Source organism: Leucopleurus acutus (assembly GCF_964270905.1).
Source record: "Leucopleurus acutus genome assembly, chromosome: 4".
Lineage (NCBI taxonomy): Eukaryota > Metazoa > Chordata > Mammalia > Artiodactyla > Delphinidae > Leucopleurus > Leucopleurus acutus.
The window spans coordinates 13,207,039-13,228,664 of NC_139146.1; the positions used below are offsets into that span (position 1 = coordinate 13,207,039).

The 21,626-nt window shown below is 33.6% G+C and overlaps 1 protein-coding gene across 2 annotated transcripts in view; it reads left to right on the forward strand.

The window, feature by feature from the left end:
* The window catches only part of SCLT1 (sodium channel and clathrin linker 1), a 255,924-nt gene that overhangs the window by 85,749 nt on the left and 148,549 nt on the right, over window positions 1-21,626 (forward strand). For both annotated transcript variants that reach the window (XM_082838635.1, XM_082838634.1), the window contains exons 6-9: window positions 5,345-5,480; window positions 10,337-10,459; window positions 12,239-12,304; window positions 16,362-16,432. In XM_082838635.1, the coding sequence (XP_082694761.1) occupies window positions 5,345-5,480; window positions 10,337-10,459; window positions 12,239-12,304; window positions 16,362-16,432 (396 nt within the window). The remainder of the gene's footprint in view (window positions 1-5,344; window positions 5,481-10,336; window positions 10,460-12,238; window positions 12,305-16,361; window positions 16,433-21,626) is intronic.

Sequence of the window (21,626 nt, forward strand, 5' to 3'; positions counted from 1 at the left end):
GCAGGCCAGCAGCCACCATGCAAGGCAGGGCATAGCAGCCAACCAGCCTAGGGATGAGCCTTGTCTACCAGTGTGCCGAGAGTAGTCAGCCTCATCACACAGAAGGGCCCACACAGCCCACATATGGGGTCAAGTGCTGCTGGGCCCCATAGGATGTCTCTTACTTAAGACCACTTTTCCAACATCTGGAAACATAACTGACCTACTTAATACTTAGAAATAAACATGGAAAATTAGGCAGAATGAGGAGGGAAGGAATATTTTCCAAATGAAGACAAAACCCCAGAAGAACTAAGCCAAGTGGAGATAAGCAATCTACCTGATAAAGAGTTCCAAAGAATGATAATAAAGATGCTCAGTGCAGCTCAGTGCTTTGTGTCCATCTAGAGGGATGGGATAGGGAGGGTGGGAGGGAGATGCAAAAAGGAGGAGATATGGGGATATATGTATTTGTATAGCTGATTCACTTCGTTATACAGCAGAAACTAACACACCATTGTAAAGCAATTAAACTCCAATAAAGATGTTTTTTAAAAAAAAGAAAATTCACTCTGGCAGAAGCTAAAATTTGATACAATTACATTTAATACAGATAAATCACAATTAATAAAGCCTGTGTTGTAAAAAAAAATAAGTACATATTCACCTTATATTCAAGATAGTTGCTTTCTCTTATAAATATCTGTCAGTTTTATTTTCTAATCATCTTTCCTTTCTCCACTGATCTGATGTTATCTTTATTATAAACTAAATACATACATTTGAGTTTGTAAAATAATCACAAAATGAGAAATACAGACACTTGAAAATGTTTAGAGAAAACTGTAACTCTATGCTGATAAATGTGAAACTATAAGTGAAATAAACAATTTTCTATGAAATAAAAAGGTGCTCAGTGAACTCAGGAGAAGAATGAATGAACACAGTGAGAAGTTAGAAGTTTCTAACAAATAGTTAAAAAATATAAAGAAGTAAACAGAGCTGAAGAAGATAATAACTGAAATAAAAAATACACTAGAAGGAATTAACAGTAGAGTATATGATACAGAGGAACAGATGAGTGAACTGGATGACAAAGTAGAAGAAATCACCCAAACTGAACAAAAAAAGAAAAAAGTTTTTTTAAAAAAGACGACAGTTTAAGAGACCTCTGGGACAACATCAAGCATAATAACATTCAAAATATAGGAGTCCCAGAAGGAGGAAATAGAGAGAAAAGGGCAGAGGAGTTATTTGGAGAAATAATAGCTGAAAACTTTCCTGACCACGGAAAGGAAGTAGACATGCAGTTCCAGGCAGCACAGAGAGTCCCAAAGAAAATGAATCCAAAGAAGTCCACACCAAGACACATTGTAATTAAAATGGCAAAAATTAAAGATAAAGAGAGAATCTTAAAAGAAGCAAGGGAGAAGCAACTAGTAACATATAGGGGAACTCCCATAAGGCTATCAATTGACTTTTCAGCAGCAACTTTGTGAGCAGAAGGGATTGGCACAATTGATTCAAATTGATGAACATACCAACCAAGAATACTCTACTCAGCAAGGCTATCATTCAAATTTGAAGGAGAGATAAAGAGTTTTACAGACAAGCAAAAGCTACAGAATTCAGCACCACTAACCAGCTTTACAAGAGATATTAAAGGGACTTTTCTAAGTGGAAAGGACTACAACTAGAAATAGGAAAACTGTGCAAAGAAAAATCTGATTGGTAAAGACAAAGATACAGTAAAATAGATCATCCACTTATAAAGCTAGTAGGAAGGTTAAAAGACAAAAGTAGTAAAAACATCTATTTCCACAACAAGTATTTAAGGGATACACCCCACAAAAAGATATAAAATGTATCAAAAACATTAAACATGGCAAGGGATTTTAAAAATTCAGGGTTGTCAGAATGGTTTGATGTTAAGGGATCATCAACTTAAAATCATATATGAATGAATTTAAAATATATATTATTTATTATATATCTTTATAAATATAGTTATATATGAACCTCATTGTAACCACAAACCAAAAATCTGTAATAGATATGCAAAAAAGAAAAAGGAATCTAAACACCAAATTATAAACTCTAGCACTAAAGATAGTCATCCATTAGATCACAAGGATACAGAGCAAAAAAAAAGGAAGAAGAGAGAACCACGGAAAGAACCAGAAAACAATGAACAAAATGACAGTAAGTACATACATATCAATAATTATTTTAAATGTATTGGACTAAATGCTCCAATCAAAAGACTTAGAGTGACTGAATGGATACAGAAAGAAGAACTATATATATGCTTCCTGGAAGAAACTCATTTTAGATCTAAAGACACAGAGATGGAAAGTGAGAGTATGGAAAGAAGTTTTCCATGCAAATGGAAACAAAAAGAAAGCTGGGGTAGCAATTCTTATATCAGACAAAATAGAGTTTAAAACAAAAACTGTTACAAGAGACAGAGAAGGACATTACATAATGATAATGGGATCAATCCAACAATATATAATAATTGTAAATATGTCCCAACTTAGGAGCACCTAAATATGTAAATCAAATATAAGTAGCCATAAAGCGAGAAATTGTGTTGAGTTACACAATAATAATATGGGACTTTAACACCCAACTTACATCAATGGAAGATCATGCATCCAGACAGAAAATCAATAAGGAAGCACTAGCCTTACATCAGATAGACTTTATTTATATGTACATCTATGTATATATATATGTATGTATAAAACATTCCATCCCAAAAGCAACAGAATAAACATTCAACTACATATAGAACATTTTGCAGGATAGAGCACATACTAGGCCACAAAATAAGTCTCAGTAAATTTAAGAATATTGAAATTATATTAAACATCTTTTACAATCACAACGCTATGAGACTAGAAATAAACTACAATGAAAAAACTACCAAAAAAAAAAAAAAACAATGGAGGCTAAGCAGTATGCTACTAAACAACCATTGGGTCACTGAAGAAATCAAACAGGAAGTCAAAAAATACCTGGAGTCAAATTAGAATAGAAATAGAATGGTGGAAAAGCTTTGGGAAGCAGGAAAAGCTGCTCTCAGAGGGAAGTTTCTAGCAATATAGGCCTACCTAAGGAAGTAAGAAAAATCTCAAATAAACAATCTAACCTTACACCTAGAGGAACTAGAAAAAGAACTAATAAAACCCCCAAAGTTAGTAGAAGAAAAGGATCAGAGCAGAAATAAATGTAATAGAGACTTTAAAAAAATAGAGAAAATCAGTGAAACTAAGCTCTGGTTCCTTGAAAAAATAAACAAAATTGATAAACCTTTAGCCAGAGTCATTAAGAAAAAGAAAGGACCCAAATAAAATCAGAAATGAAAGAGAAGTTACAGATTCATATTTCTCTACTGACAATACAGAAATATGAAAGATCATAAGACATTACTGTGAACAGTTATACACCAATAAAATGGAGAACCAAGAAGAAACGGATAAATACTTAGAGATGTACAATCTAGGTACAAGACAAGGATGCCCACTCTTACCACTTTTATTCAACATAGTATTGGAAGACCTAGCCACAGCTATCAGACAAGAAAAAGAAATAAAAGGTATCCAAATCAGAAGGGAAGAGGTAAAATGTCTACTATACATAGAAAATCCTAAAGATGCCACCAGAAAACTACTAGAGCTCATTAATGAATTCAGTAAAGTTTTAGGGTACAAAGTTAACATACAGGAATCTGTTGCATTTCTATACACTAACAATGAAGTATCAGAAAGATAAATTAAGGAAACAACCCCAATTTACCTTCACATCAAAGAGAATAAAATAGCTAGGAATAAACCTACCTAAAGAGGCACAAAACCTGTGTGCCAAAAACTATAAGACATTGATGAAAGCCATCCAAGTACTAAATTCCAAAAGTTAAAGTTTGGAGAGATGAAAATTCCACTGAGACTGAGAAAGATAGAAATACTGTACAGAATAGTTAAAAAAAAAAATTCCAGAAGAGAATAAGCAATAGGTGACATTTACATTTTACAGATTGGGAAACTGAGGCCAAAAGAGGTTAAGGAACTTGTCCAAAGTCACATAGCTAATGAAATGAGATACTGGTTTCAAATTCAGGCAGTTTGGGTATAGGCAATATGCCTGTAACTATTAAGGATTCTTTTTTTTTTGTTTAGTTTTTGTGTTTTTTTAATTGCAGTATAGTTGCTGTACATTATTATATAAGTTACAGATGTACAATATAGTGTTTCACAATATTTAAAAGTTATACTCCATTTATAGTTATGATAAAATATTGCCTATATTCCCTGTGTTGTACAACATATCTTCTTAGCTTATTTTATATCTAATAATTTGTACTTCTTAATCCAGTATCCCTATACTGCCTTTCCCCTCTCCCCTTGCCCCACTGGTACCTGATGTTATTGTCTTGTAACTTATTTGATGAACTTCGTTTTCAATAAATATGTTTTAAGATTTAAGATTGCATTTTTCTAGTTTCACTGGAGATTGTAGTATTAGTAGATAATTCTGTTTAAATTATTTTAGAGAAATGGATGCAATTCCTTTGGGAAATTTTTACTTTGAGATGTGTTTATTATAAATAATGTTTTCTGGTTATAATTATATAAATTCAGTGTTTCTAAGTTTTTCTGATATTAAAAAACATTTTTCCTTCTAGGAGTACATCATTTTGACATAAACACCTAATCAGTCTTTTAAGTTGAACCTTTCTATGCTTTTTTTTTTTTTTTTGGTGTAATTTCAAAGCATGAAATACTTGTAATTTACTTTAATGTAAGGTTCAAGTTGAATTTAAGGCTTTCAGAGTTATGGTCAAGCTTATGTAAGAAAGTGCTGGCAAGTAAATCCTCTAGTCTTGATTTTATAACCATCAAGAATTTTATTCTATGCTTTATAAACTGGAATGAGTGAGAAATCAGATGAGTTTTGTGAAACACAATGAAGAAATTAACAATAATTCTACAAGATTTAAAATTCCCTTTCTATTTAAGTAACTAGATGAAATTATCATATTTAAATTTTTTTATGAATGACTTGTCAATTAATAAGGTATAATTTCAGAATTTTACCTCTTTAAAAAATTAAAATCTTCCTAGGACAAACTGAATTATGTATATTTGAATTAATTATGACAAATTTAATTCATTCACAATCGTGATATATTTTTCTTATAGCACATTATTTAATGGTTTTAAAACACTTCTAAATTTAGAGGTTGACTTAAAAATGATTTTTGTGTAAATAGTGATTTTTTGACCCAAATGTTTATTTAGTTGACCTGAAACAGTAATTACTATTACCAAAATTAGATTATTGTTAACTGTTTGTTCCAAAGGTTGCACAGTGAATTAAAAGATGCTGTTGGAAAGCAATTGGAAGCCATTCCCTTTGGCACAGAGATGGGAAATGAGATATGTACAGATGATGAAACAGTCAGGAATCTTCAAGAACAACTACAACTGGCCAATCAAGTGAGTGATATATGTATTGAATTATATCCTAAATAAACAGAGTTTCTAAAAAATCTATAGTCAGTCATTATTTATGAATGATAATAACAGAATATTGAAATTGTTAGCATAATGATTTTCTACAGTTTGCAAAACAGGTAACAAAGCTTATAATATGTGCCCTCCCTGTATGTTATAAATGTAGTTGCCATGTATATATTTTAACTGAATCTTAATTCTTTTGGCATGATTTTTTAAGTGTTATAAAATATTTTAATGCCAAAGAAAATTTTTAAAGAAAAGAATCAATTATCCATTTGCCTAAATTTACATTTTTCATTTTCCTGTGTTTTCTTTTGATACTGTTTTCTTCAATTTTCAAAGATTATAGAATTATATTTTTCTAAAGTTATGCTTCTTTTAGAATTATACTTTTTCTCCTATTTTCCTCCTTCATGGTAATTGAAATATTTGGGAATCTATATTGTATATATCCTGTTTTCAGCACCACAATTTTTTTGGTTATATGTAAGGGAATTTTAATTTACAATTTTGCATCCTAGGTATCTCATATCTTTTATGGATTTTAATCCCATTCTTCTACCTTCCTGTGTGCCTCAGTTTCTTCATTTTATAAATGGGGATTAGAAATACTTTATTACAATTTTGATTTTATAGTTATCTATGAAAAGTCATATTTTTTTGTTCCTTGTAAATTTGGTTTTGGAATTCTTTGCTTTTGAAAGTGATATTTTAAGTTAATCGGATAGGTTGAATCTACCTTGATAAGGAGCATTATGTAGCACTGAACTCTTTTTAATGTGTAAAGGGAAGGAATTTGAAAAATAATAGAGGCAAAAATAATGAGAAAAGCATGTTCTTTACTCTGTTCTAGACTAGTATTTCAGAAAGGATTTATTAATGTTGACATATAAATAAATGAAAATTAATGTAAACTTATAAATGCTTTCTAACAAGGTATTAAATATGTCCTTTGAAAGCTGTGGCAGAATGTGCATTTCTTATTACTCTTTAAAAATATTGTGACAGACCATATGTAAAAGTACACCTTCAATATAGACAATGATTATTTGTCAGTCATACCTCAATAAATCCAAATTTTTTTTAATTTATAAAAAGAAAAAGAGTGCAAAACTAGATAGGATTCATTTTTTGTTTTGTTTTCTTTTTTTGAAACTACAAATCTTATGTCTTAAAAGCATCTCCCTGTAGTACTTTTGTTGCTATAATTTCTTTTTGTTGTTGTTGTTGCTATAATTTGTATTGCTAAATTTTGTTCTTTGTTTTTTTAAACCACACTTGTTATCTCTTTTCTTACCTCTTTCTCCTCCTATCTTCTCCTGTCTTTGCCTTTCTCCATCTCCATCTTACTTGGTACATATTATTTTTCTGAAGATGGGGTCCTACCTTTTTGCTACATTTTGGATCATTACTTCACAGAAGCTTTGGTGAGGTACAAGTTTGACCAGTCAAAAATGAAAAAGGAGATTTGTTAAAAACAAATTTTGCCACAATATCTGCAATATATTTTGTATATTAAGTATGGAATTTTAACTGAGTGAGAGTTTTGGCAATTTTATAAAGTATGAATAATAGAAAAATTTTAATAAATCCATAAAATAGTAATGTCAGATGTTAATTCTGCTTATTACTTATTCATACATGTTTATTAAATTTATTATTAAGTTCTAGTAAAACATATACAATTGTTTTGGTATCCATCGCTAGATTGAAAGCCCTTTGTGTCATGCGTGAAGATTAGGTGAATCCAAACTGAATAAATTTAAAACTCAATAAAATACAATTTATAGTAGAAAATTGAGAGAAAGAGGGAGAATCCTTTATTATATTATGCTTTATTAAAGTAATAAGTCTAGAGAATTTAACAGAAGATTCAAATACCTTCATCCATTCCACATATATTTATTCGGTGTCTATTATATATGAGGCACTGTGCTTAGTATTTATCATATACAATGCAGAATGTTGGCTCCTACTTTTGTGAAACACACAAGCTTTTGGAAGAAAAGTTTCGCCAAACTTCTTGAGTTTGGTCCCCATTCTACTTTGTAGCTCTGTGATCTTGGGAAACTTCTTTGTGCTTCACCTTCTTCATTTATAAATGGAGATTATAATAACTCTTATTTTATGGAGTTCTTATGGTAATTAAAATTTTGAATCCCCATTAAGCACATAGTGTAATGCCTAGCACATGTGTGAGTTCATAAATCTACCTATTATTTTTATCATCTTTATCATTATTATTACTAAACAGCATGATAAAGCAGAATTAAAATTAGGTGCAAAAGGTTCTGTGTATCTCAAGTATAGTTGCTTTGGGAGCCAGTAGCACGAGTACAATATCAAGTACCTAACTAAATATTTTTAGTTTGGAGTATTTTGTTCTCCTATAATAGTGTGATTTGTAAAAATCTTTCTGGAGGGCAGTTTGGCAGTAAGAGCCCTAGAAATGTTCATATCCTTTAACCAATTAATTAGATGGTGACATCACATAGATTCTAGGAATCTGTCCTAAGAAACAGTATATAAAAATATATGAATAAATATATTCATTATAGTAATATTTTGATAGTGAAAAATTGGAAGTAGTTTAAAAACCTAAAAATGTGGAATCACTTACATTGTGTTTTTTCCAAATGATGCGTTATACATTAGTACAGTGGTTCTCAAATTTTGGTGTGTATCGTAATCACCCGAGGGCTTACTGAAATAAAGATTGTCACCCCCTCCCCCAGGTTTCTGATTCAAGAAGTCTAGGATATGGCTCAGTAATTTACATTTCTCACAGGTTCTAAGGTCCTTTGAGAACCACTGGCTTAGGAGAATCTGGGCTTTCTTCATAGTCCAGATGACTCTTACCATCAGGCACGTTTGGGAAACTGCAGTCTTTTGAGTTATGAGGCATTTTTATGACTATTCTATTGAAAAGAAAGCAGTCTTAAGGAAATAAAATGAATTGTACAGGGTCATTCAGCCAGAATTAGAAATCCAACCCAAATTCTGGCTCCAGATTCTGCTTTTGTCTACATATTTTTAAACTACATACATTTTGGGCAAAACTAATCAATAATTTTAAAAGTCAGGATAAAGGTTATTTTGGGAGTATTGTAGTATCTGTAAGAAAGGGGCAACTGGCTTCTAGCTGCTGGTAATCATGTTCTCTTTCTTGAACTGGGTGCTGGTTACATGGGTGCACTCACTGTACAAATTTATGATTTGTGTGTTTCTGAATGCATGTTATGCCTCAGAAAGTTTCCTTAAAGCTTATAAGTGTATATTTATTTGAAATGTATACTCATTTTGTTCCAAAAATGCGTATCTTTTCACTACACCTTCTTACCTACTTACTAAAACTGAGAGAATTATCTCTGACCTGGGATTTAAAAGCTTGGGCTTTAGGGACAAAGAGATGAAGGTTTCTTCTTGATTCTGTCAGCAGCTTGCTGAGGTAACTATACTTCAATTTTTAAAAAGTACATGCAAAAAAGAGAATAATGCTTTTTATATGCTAGCTTAAAGTTTCTCAACCGTTTTGGTTTCAGGACCCCTCTTCAGTATGCTTAAAAATTATTGAGGACTCCAAAGAGGGTTTTTTTGTGTGGGGTATTTATCATATTACTAATTAAAACTAAGACATTTTTAGAAACAAATGGGAGCATAAGAGTGCATTTTGGTAGCCATCAGAGCAATGAAAACATCACACAGTACATCATATAAACTTTGGAAAACTGTACTGTACACTCATGAGAGGATGAGAGTGAAAAAGGCAAATAATGTCTTCATATTATTGTGAACAAAATTTTTTCTTCAAGGGTCCCCATATCACTTTTGAGAATTACTATATTGAAAGAATAGTTAATGACCTGAAAAAAATTCTCATTATAAAATTCCAGGTGAAAAATAGACAATACAAACAGCACACTATGTGTTTCCCAGTTTTTTTAAAGAAAAAAAATACAGAATTCTCCCCCCCAAATCACATTTATAAACAAGACTACATCCAACATTCATAAAGATGTTTATATCCAGATGTTAGCAGTATTTATTATCAGGTGCTAAAAAATATTAGGTAATTTTATTTTCTTCTCTATTTTTCTGTACTTTCCTAATTTTCTATGATAAACATTTATTACTTTAGCAGTCAGAAAAAAACCTCTTGTACTTTACCAGGGACAGTTTTCATCAGTAATTTCTATGGCTTACACTTTCTGGAACAAGAAAGTAATTGAAGGGTTTTAATTTTAGCTATTAAATCTGAATAAAAAGAAAATTTCAAAGTAAGGAATTTTCATCTTTAGGTTTATTCTCTAAATAATTTTTAAAATTAATTAATTAATTTATTTATTTTTGTCTGCGTTGGGTCTTCATTGCTGCACACGGGCTTTCTCTAGTTGCAGCGAGCGGGGGCTATTCATCGTTGTGGTGCATGGGCTTCTCATTGCAGTGGCCTCTCGCATTGCGGAGCACGGGCTCCAGGTGCGCGGGCTTCAGTAGTTTTGGCTCGTGGGCTCCAGAGCGCAGGCTCAGTAGTTGTGGCGCATGGACTTAGTTGCTCCGTGGCATGTGGGAACTTCCCGGACCAGGTCTCAAACCCGCGTCACCTGCATTGGCAGGCAGATTCTTAACCACTGTGCCACCAGGGAAGTCCCTCTAAATAATTTTATTTACAACTTTATATCATCCAAAATATTTCAACTATACGATCTTAGACAAGTTCTATTTTTATTTTGTGACTTTATATACAAGAACTCATTCTGTAAAAGAATATGATTTATTTGTACTATGCAGTAGCCTGCTAATAATTTAATGATTTCTGAAATGTTTTTCTTTTATAGGAAAAAACTCAGGCTGTAGAACTCTGGCAGACTGTTTCTCAGGAGCTGGACAGACTACAGAAACTTTACCAGGAACATATGACTGAGGCCCAGATTCATGTAGTTGAAAGTCAAAAACAAAAGGTAATCTTGGATTTCATGGTTTTCTTGTATATCAGTAAGAAGTTGCATTCTGGAGAAACTCAGTTTTGGAGAAGAATGCCTAAGTCTCTACCGCGTTATTTATGTTGGCAGTAAATTGATCTTCAGTGGTTAGAAATCTTTTGAACACATAAGATAATCAAAACTGTGCCTAGTGTGCGTAGGGTTTTATAATGTGATTAGCAACGATAGCTGTATTTAGTGCTAATAAGCAGCTCTAAGATTATTATGTGTAAATGGATCTCCAAAACTTTTATATTCTTGATTTTTTTACCTGGTTAAAAAAGACAAAGACTAATCATTAGACCATGGACAGGGAAGAAGCCTGCTCAAATGTGATGACAACACTTGTGAAATGAAAATGTTAACAACCTTAAATGTGACCTTTTACTAAAATGTGAAGTTTGTCTAACATAAATTAAGCAGAATAGGATTTTACAATAGGAAGGCTCTTAATGGTTATTAAGGACTTCTTTCTATCCAAAGCAAGAATCATTTTATATTCTTTTAAAGTGAACATATAGCTTTTGCTTTATACCTCTGTTGACAAGAACGTACTATCTCACAAGATCATCCATTCCATTGGAAAATCTACCTCCCTTATCTTTCTATTGATTCTTTTTCTGCTAGGTACATTGAAATCTATGGAGGAATCCTGATTCCTTTCCTGTGGATTTTTGAGAAGGCAGCTGTCTAAATATACTGGTTATCATGCCTCTCTTCAACTCTCATTTATAGACTTTTCAAATTCCAGTTTATGACTGTTCCTATTATTATCACTGCAACTAGGAATTTCTACCTAAAGAAGTCATAATAATACTTAATGATGCTTTGCAGTTTACAAAATGATTTTTCTATACATGCCCTGGTTTGAAAATAATCCACATGTAGTCTGTGCCGTAACACTTACCTCTGAGATCTGGAAACCATTTCTAATATAAGTTTGTTCTTTTAAGGCTGTTTTTTCATTAGGTTAATCAACTAAGCCATTGGGTTTAGGGAATTTTTTTCCACTTGAATAAGATCATTCTTATGCTATAGCTTTGCAATTAGGGTTTTTTTCTTTCCTTTTTTTTTCTTTGGCTGCACCTCTCAGCAAGTGGGGTCTTAGTTCCCCAACCAGGGATTGAACCCATGTCCCCTGTATTGGAAGGCGGATTCTTAACCCCTGGACCACCAGGGAAGTCCCTGCAGTTAGGTTTTTTTTGTGTTTGTTTGTTTGTTTTTGTATACGACTTAACAAATAATACTTTGTCCTTATTTCCCTAGTTATCCATCAATCTTGAATTCTGTCATCTGACATATGATGTTTAATCCGATCATAACAGATAATCAAAAAATTTAAAACTTGTGGGGCATGCAAGCCATGAGAATTTTAAAGAAGGAGGAAAGGCACAATAACTCCTGTGCTGTGGTTTGTACTGTAGGTTTTGAATAGGTTTGAATATTGTTTGTCAATATTGGGTAAGGTCTCTCTAGCATATCTATCTACTAATGGATTGATTTCTAGAAATAATGATTTCACATAAAACATAAATAGCTACATTAGTTTCCACATTGCCACCTTATTTAATTTTGTAATCATTAAAAAATTTTTATCTTTTTATTTCTTCAACTGTTAATTCACACAGTACTTGTGAGAAGAAATACAATTGATGTCATCTAGATTTAGGCATAATGATTTTAGCCTTGATTTTAGTTTAATTTTAAATATGGGTTGCAAACAAAATGCTATTTATGTATTCCCTCTTCCTACTACAGGATCAGCTGACCAATTTTCAACAACTGACCAAGCAACTTCATGTAACTAATGAGACCACAGAAATGGTAAGTGAAAATATCCATTTAATGCACTTGTTATATAAACTAGAAATTGTCACTATAAGTAATAATGTTTATTTTTGCTAAGGCAAATCAACAAGCAAAAAATACTTGAAATTAAAATAGGTAAGCAGTATTCTTTTCTTTTTATCTGTCTTTTTCTTTCACATTCAGCAGCATGACATGAGCGTTCACGCTGGTTTCCAGAGATTTAAAGCTAACATCTATCTGAAATATATCATAATCTGAAAATACTCTTAAGAGTCCTTGGTAAGATTTCCTGAGAGTAATCTCGACTGTGAGCTCCTCAAGAGTAGGACTCATGCTTTGTTCTTAGTATTTTATCTAGAACATAGTTAGGTATACACTAAGAATGGTGGAACTTTTAGACAAATGGTAACCTAAATCCTTAAAAACAATAGAACACTAAGAATCATTTGTTAGTTGATTGACCACCACTCACCTAAATTGCTACACCTAAATTTCCCTTGAATTTTTTCCCAAAAGTAATAAAATTAGCCTTCCCAGCTCTGCTCTTTATCTTTCTCCCCACCTCTCACTTTTATTTTCTTATTCTCTTCCTTTCCTTCTTGGAATTTTATTTCACCTCATTGTTGAATAATAGGATTATGACATCCCAGGTAATTTCCTCTCTTTCCTTTCTTCATTTTGCTTAGTTTCCCTGCTAATTCAGAATTAGCAGGGTAGTACCTAATAAAAATGTCTTTGTTTAAGAGTGGAGTTGTGCCATCAAAGGTAAGTTTATCCAATTTTATTGTACTTAAAAAAACTTTCTCCTTTAACCATGTAGAAAATTATTAAATAAATTTCTCCCTATTTTACTTATGTTAACATTTGGAATTTCTAATCACTTATAATTTTTGATAATATACTTCTTAGAGTTTTAAAATAGTATTAAAGTACTCCAAAATAAAATGATGACTGATTTCCATAATTAAGAAATCCTGGGCTTCCCTGGTGGCGCAGTGGTTGAGAGTCCGCCTGCCGATGCAGGGGACGCGGGTTCGTGCCCCGGTCCGGGAAGATCCCACATGCCGTGGAGCGGCTAGGCCCGTGAGCCATGGCCGCTGAGCCTGTGCGTCCGGAGCCTGTGCTCCGCAACAGGAGAGGCCACAACAGTGAGAGGCCTGCGTACCGCAAAAAAAAAAAAAGAAATCCTGTTTCTACATGACATTAATAGTTTAACCTACCATAACATTTGTTTATTCTTTTTTTCAGTATTTCCTAGAATTGTGCAGATTACATAATCCTTTGGTATTTTGTACTACAGGGCCCATATTTTATTATATACAGCCCCAAATCATTCTGATGTAAGTCATAGAAAAACATATTTGAATATTTACAGGACATACTTTAAAAATTTCTAAGGCATTCATAGTTTTAGGCCAAAACTAAGAATAATAAGCTATGGATACAATAAAAGTGATAAGAAAGTGACAAGTTGGATTAAGCATTGTGTTATAAAGAGCAAAGAAAAGACTACCCTGGTTGTTAAAATAGAGGAAATTGGCTAAGAGAAATTTTTAAGACTTGAGTTTTTCTTAATGTATCAGTCGTTAAGGTGTTAAACATGACTCTACTAAGTGTAAAGGAGGTTTAAGTGATAGTAAAGATTTTGTAAAGTCTCAAGGAGCATTCAGAGCATGGTCATAGGAGCAAGTTTGAGTCAAAATCGAATAATTTCCATTAAAAAGTTTTCTGATTACATGAATAAACTCATGAAATGAATAGGCTCCTATAGATGTACAATAAATTGATGAGTGTATAACAAATAAATAAAATCTTTTATAACCAATGTACTTTAGTGACATGCAGAAGGTAAAATGCCCTGACCCGAATGGTACCTAAAAATAGAAGTTTATATTTATTTATTTTTACTGTAGATGCAGTAAGAGTTTACATTTCCTAGAAATTCCCTTTACTGAAATCATATTTTTCTTGAGACTTACTCATCTCTATAAAGTAACTCAAAAATATTTGTTAATTGCATACTAAGTTCCTTCTACTGCTATAGTTTCTCTAGTTGCAAAAGAAATGTGCATCTATCCACAAAGCCCCTGTCTAGTTGGAGAAACAGAAATGACATAGGAAATAATCGGTGAATAAGGCGCTAAGATAGATGATTGAAAGGGATTCTCTGAACCTTTATGAATCTCCAGATTCTATAGTATAGGTATAGTATATAATTTTTTTGTGATCGTAAATACAGAGCATCATAAAGCCATATTCAGATGCAGTTGTTGAGCTCTTACTAGGCTTGCTAGCAAGTTATGTGTGTTTGTTCCCAACACCAGCTTCTTAAAATTCACGATTCTAATTTATACTTCTGCTAATTACTCTACATAATCTACCTTTAAGGTGCTCCCAAATAATAAAAAACACAAGCATTAATTATGCCAGTTCCAAGACTATATATAGTAAAACATGAATGGTACATTATAAACATTATAAAAGGGAATCAATTTGGTCTGAAGTCGTTGAGATAGCTTTACAGGAGAATTTGAAATGATATTAAAGATCATCCTTTCCCTCAAGTGATAAAGGCATCCTTCTATTAAATGCTTTACGGTTTAGATGATCCTCTAGCCTCTGCTTTGAATATCTCCTGTAAGAGATCTTGTCATTTCCCCAAAGAGCCTGTTCCTTTGAACTCTGATTATTAGAAAGCTAAAATCTCTCTTACCAGGCTTCCTCCCACTGACATATGGTTTTATCTTTGGGAGTAACATAGAACAAGCTCAATTCTTTTTTAAGTCAACCCTTCAATTATTTGCATATAATCATATGTCTGTTGTAACTCATGCCCAGTGTTACAGTTTTTTGTTTTGTTTTAACTTTTCTGGTGTGGTGTAATTTACCTACCTTTCCTTATTGTATCCCTCTTTCTCTGCATGCCATAATTGGTCTCTTAAATTGTGGTCTGTGAATTGAATACTAAATTCTGTTCTGGAGTACTTTACTTCCCGAGATAAAGATAAAGATGCAGTCCTCAGACTCTCTTTCATGTCTCAGTTAAGGCATTCATTCATTCACTCATTCATTCCTCAAAGGTATAAGTGCTTAGAATGTACTGAATCATGTGCTGGATGCTGGGAGTTCTGGGTGCAGCTGGTCTTCGAAAACAGGCACATGTTGTAGCCAGGAATATACGTAGACTTTAAACATAGTACTTAAGTACGGTGCAATGTGCATTGTAAAAGTATATGTAAAGTTTTATCAAAATGCAGAAAGGAAGCAATCAGTTTTGCCTTAGAGTGACCACACAGGTTATGCAGGGATGAATGCTGGCTGAATGAGGACATCCCAAGTAGAGGGAAATAGAAAAGTGTATTAAAAATATGAAGTTGGGGTAAAACCAGCACTTAGAGAAGATAATCAGTTCCCTTAGAAAATTTTATTCTACAGTTGGAAGACTGCTTCATAACTTACTTTAGCATTAGCAGACCCTGAGGAAAGGGTTCCAGAGCATGTCATTTATTTGGGAGATAATACCATGAAAAACCAGTAGGGGAGTGGAGAAACAAGACTAGGAAGGGAAGAGAAGGTAGCCAATAACAGGTTTTTAACAATCAAGCAAATTAACACTGTGGGTAACTGAAACTTAATCCCCCTGCTGAACTGTGGAAGCCAGTAAAGAAACAGCCTCAGTTATTCCACCACGGGGCATGGGAGTTGGGGATTTTTACCCACCAATTCCATTCGGTCATTGTTTTGGGGCTCTTACAGAACAGGCTGGGAGCATGAATTCTACACCACCTATATAGCCTTCTGCATAGTTTGGTGAGCAAAGGAGGCTCAGAAGGCCAGAAAAAGCCAGAGGACACAGAAATGCAAATACAGGTAGTTTGAAGTGAAGCAGGTGTCCACTGAAGTAGTGAAGGCACGGAAAGATGGCCAGGGTTATATTTTATCATTAAAAAAATCTAATTATTATCATGACTTCATTTCATTTTTTTCTACTCATATACCCTGTAGTTAGTCTTTAAAGATACAGTTTTAAATGTTCTGATACTGAATGTTTCTATTTTTTTTCTTTTGGCAGACTAATCAACACTTTTTGAAAACAGTAACTGAACAAAATGTGGAAATCGAGCAACTCCGAAAACAACTTAGGTATTTTCAAAAATGATTTTTGTTATTTTATTAATGATTACTTTTCTTCAGGGGAAGCACTGGTGTCATAATTTTTCCCGTGAGTGTTTTTATTTTTTCCTCCCTTTTAAGCTGCTGTCAGTAGCTTCTTGTGTGCATGATCTTTTGGGACAAGAAGAAACTGAGATCAAGACTATCAGTCAGGCAACAACTGTAATACATATATGTGAAGGGCTGTTCCATGATGGCAAAACTAGTGCTTATGGAAGAAAGTCAGTCCTCTTCCTGGGACTTCTGGGAACCAAGCCAGCCCCTCCATCAGCCCCCAGGGCCTTGCCTTCTGAACACCCCAGGGCCAATTGGCCTCTGGACACTGTCTTCCCACCAGAGCCCCGCCCACCTCTGGGGGCCGTCTGTAATGGCCCGCAGATCCCCAATTCCCGGATCCCCTCTTCCCCACCCCCAGGCAGGGGCAGAATAAATGTTTATATGGATTTTAAAGCTCAAAAAAAAAAAAAAGAAAGAAAGAAAGAAAGAAAATCAGTCCTCTTAAAAAATTTTTCTACACATATCTTTCTTTGTATTCTCCCATAAGCAGACCCTAAGAGTTTGAAAGCACGTAGTTTATTTAGAGGTAATACCAGTAGAGGTAATACCAGGAGAGGAGTGGGGAAGTGAGATAGGGAAGGGGAGGAGAAGGCAGCCAATAAGGGGTTTTTAAAAACCAGGCAACTTAATACCGTATGTCTATATTATGGTCCAGTGGTTTAAAAATCATTGCGTCAATAGACTTCACGGGAAAAACTCTAAATGACAAAAAAACATTTTTTCACATTTCATTCCCCTTAGTCATAATACTTAAAATTCAGAAGCTTAGTCATATAAGGTTTTTTGCTGTGATTCTGTCATATAGAAATATCTTTAAATTGTAATGTAAATTTATATTTTATAAAAGTTGTAAGTTACTGTTTGTTAAATGAACCTTGCTATTTATTTTTCCCACCATCGTGTATTTTGCCCTGCAAATGCATTATATTGGTTTTGTTTTGAAGGAAAACTTATTTCACGAAATTATTTTTTATTTTACAAAATTTTATATACCAGTTTTCATATTTTTATCTTATTACCTTCATGAACTTTTAAATTTAATTTAATAAATTTACCTTCTTTTCCCCTAGACATTTTTACTTGTTGGCTCTTATTTAGTTCTTCTTATTTCTTTCAAAGTTATTGATTTTGCAATTTAAAATACTAATGATTTATATAATTGCAAGATCTTCTTCCTCTTTTTTTCAAAATAGAAGTGGCTTCTTAAATTATAATAGTAATGGAAGTTCATTATAAAAATACTTTAGATAGTATGAAAATATATCAAATTGCAGTACAATTCTGACAGTAAGTTATTACAGACTCCACAGGTTAAGAGCACAATCCCCAATGTGACTACACTCACTCAGATGCCAGCCACAAGTTCAGGGGTCCCCAGGCCACTCATACCTCTGACCAATTGAATACAAATGTGGGTGTTCTCACTAACCCCCAGGCTCAATAGTTCTTGAAAATGGCTCAGAAAACTCAGGAAAGCACCATACTTGTGATTAAAATTTTATTATAAAGGACATAAATCAAAACGAGCCAAAAGAAGAGACTTAACTGGGTGAGATCTAGGAAGGTCCCAAAAGCAGAGCTTCGGTGTCCTCTGCCCATGGAATCAGGGTGTGTCAACATCCTGGCACAGCAGTGTGTTCGCTAACCAGGAATCTCACCTAAGCCTCAGTGTCCTGAGTTTTTATTGGAGTTTCATTATGTGCATTTGACTTATATTCAATGTAAATAAATTTATATTATAATTAAATGGTATTTATAATGACTGCATCATAGAGCAAAACCTTATATGAATAAGCTGAATTTTAAGTATTATGACTGATCAAATGAATCATTGATAACTTGATTGAACTTAGTCTCCAGCCCTCCTTCCCTCCCTGAGAGTCAGGAGGTTGGGCCTATATCACGTGGCTCAAAGCTCCAACCCTCTAATTACATGGGGCCTACTGTGAGTCATTTCATTAGCATAAACTTAGGGGTAGTCCCAAGTGCCTGCCATGAATAACAAAGATACTGCTATTACTTGGGAAATTCCAAGGGTTTATATTCTCCATCCTAGAAACTTAGACAAAGACCAGACAAATTCTTTATTATACAACTCTTTTTAAGTGGAAAATAAAAATCTCATAATTCCATTATTTAGAGTTAACTATTATTAACTTTTTAAATGTATAACTTAGGTTTGTGTATTTAAGTATTTTAGTTTAAAAAAAGGGGGGATGATATACACACTGTCTAATAGCCTAATTGTTTTTTCTTATAGATTATATGAATATCATATCAATATTATCAACCATAACATTATATAGTATACTATTATATGGATGTGCTATATTTATTAGTTAAATTCTTATTCACTTTCCACTGTGAAAAAGGCTACTTCTTCATTGAACATTACAATTAGAGCAGTTTTAGAACAGTAAATACATAATAGCTAGCCGTAAGTTAGTCTTGGATGTTATTATTGTTTATTGTTATTATTAAATAAAATTTTAGTACTGCTAAAGAAATTAAAGTGAATCTTATCTAATTAAGACATTTAAAAGAAAGGCCAACTTGGTTGAATGTTTTGTTATACATTTTTTTAAACTTCCTTTTAAAATTGTTTTATGATAAAAACACTAGACCCTAAAGCATAAACTGACAGAAATATAAGGCATGACAGAACAAGTCCATAATCATAGTAAGGATTTTAACTCTTTAAGTGACTGATAGATATAGAAGATGTGATTTATGTGATTAACAACTTGATCTAACAGACATCTCTGAAACATTGAATCCATTTATTTAATAAATATCTAGCAAGCATCTACTATTGCCAGGCTCTACACCTGGGGTATATCAATGTATAATACAGTTGAAGACTTCTGTCCTTTTGGAACTTACATCCAGCAGGAGCAAGCAGACAATAAACACAATATCTCAGTAGGTTAGGAGACAATTAGTGCTAGAGAAGAACAAAACGAAACAAAAGATCAGGATGAGAGATCTGGAGTGCTAGGGACAGTGGTGAAGTTGCAGTTTATTTTTAGTAGAGTATTCAAAGTAAGCCTCCCTAAGAGGTTGAGATTTGAACAAAGACTTGAAGGATGTGAACAAATAATCCATGCAATACAGGGAAAGTGTCCAGAGTAAAGAACTTGCCATTGCAGGGGTGGAAATGTGCTTGGGGAACAGTGAGGAAGCTAGATGCCTCTTATCTATTGCTGAGTAACAAGCCATTGCAAAACTTGGTGACTCAAAACAATAACTTATTTAGATTATGATTTGGGAGAGAAGAGAACAGGCTTTCTGGTCTGGGCCTGCAGGGCTGATATCTACTGAACTTGTCTATTTGTCTCTAGCCAGCTGGTCGGTCTGCTAGCAGCATGGTCTGGTAGTTGGCAGCAGATGATAAACCTGTCTGGCAATTGGCAGTCTCTTCACCAGGTCAACAAGGCACATCTTACTTCTTCACTTGGCCGTTCCCCAGAATAGCAAGAGAGCAAATCCCAACGTACAAATACTTTCCAAGTCTCTCTTGGATCATATTGGGTTGACCAATAAGAATAAATAAGAATAAAAGACACATTTTTCATTTTCACCAAAACTTTATTGAACAACGTATTCACCCTTTTGTTCCACTACCTTCTGCCGTTTTTCAGGCAGCTTCATAATTCCATCTTCCTAAAACTTTTTATCTTTTTGAGCAAAGAACTATTCCAGATGTCTTTTACAGTCTTCCAGGGAATTGAAGTTCATTCCATTAAGAGAATTTTGTAAAGACTGAAATAAATGGAAATCTGAAGATGCAATGTCTGGCGAATATGGCGGATGAATCAGAACTTCCCAGCCAAGCCGTAACTGTTTTTTGCCTGGTCATCAAAGAAACATGCGGTCTTGCATTATCTTGATGGAAGATTATACATTTTCTGTTGACTAATTCTGGACGCTTTTCATCGAGTAATGCTTTCAGTTGGTCTAACTGGGAGCAGTACTTATTGGAATTAATCGTTTGGTTTTCCGGAAGGAGCTCATAATATAGGACTCCCTTCCAATCCTACCATATACACATCACCTTCTTTGGATGAAGACCGGCCTTTGGTGTGGTTGATGGTGGTTCATTTCATTTGCCCCATGATCTCTTCCATTCCACATTATTGTGCAGTATCCACTTTTTATCACCCGTCACAATTTGTTTTAAAAATGGAACGTTTTCATTACTTTTAAGTAGAGAATTGCATGTGGAAATATGGTCAAGGTTTTTTTCACGTATGTGGAACCCAAACATCAAAGCGATTCACATAACCAAGCTGGCGCAAATGATTTTCAACGCTTGATTTGGATATTTTGAGTATTTTGGCTATCTCCCGCATGGTATAACATTGATTGTTCTCACTTAATGTCTCAATTTGATCGCTATCAACTTCAACTGGTCTACCTGACCGTGGAGGATCGCCCAGCAAGAAATCTCCAGCACGAAACTTCGCAAACCACGTTTGACATGTTCAATCAGTCACAGCACCTTCTCCATACACTGCACAAATCTTTTTTGTGTTCCGTTTTTACCTTTTCTGAAGTAAATAAAGCATAATATGCCAAAAATGTTGCTTTTTTCCTTCCGTCTTCAATATTAAAACAGCTACACAAAAATTCACCAATTTTGATGTATTTTTTTAAATGCACACTGATACGACAGCTGTCACAATCTAATAAAATTGTTTCAAATGAAGTTAAAGACAACTAAGTGTTACTAGAGCCATCTTATGGAAAAAACTGAACGAACCTTTTAGCCAACCCAATTTTTGGTAATTTCTCATGGCAAAGCAAGTCACATGGTCAACCCAAATTCAAAGGATAGGGAAAAAGATACCCCTTTTGATGGGAAGATTTTCAACATCATGTTGCAAAGATGTGAATAAGAGAGGGAAGAATTTTGGACCACTTTTACAGTTTCTCACGCTAGTATATCTGGAACACAGTAAAGTAGGAAGAGGGTAGTAGGAGATAAGGTCAGAAATGTTACAGACGGTAGGAAACAAGGTGATATGGGGCCTTGTAGGCCATTGTGAGGACTTTGATTTTTTACTATGGATGAAATAGAAATAGGTTTTAACAGAAGATTGACATG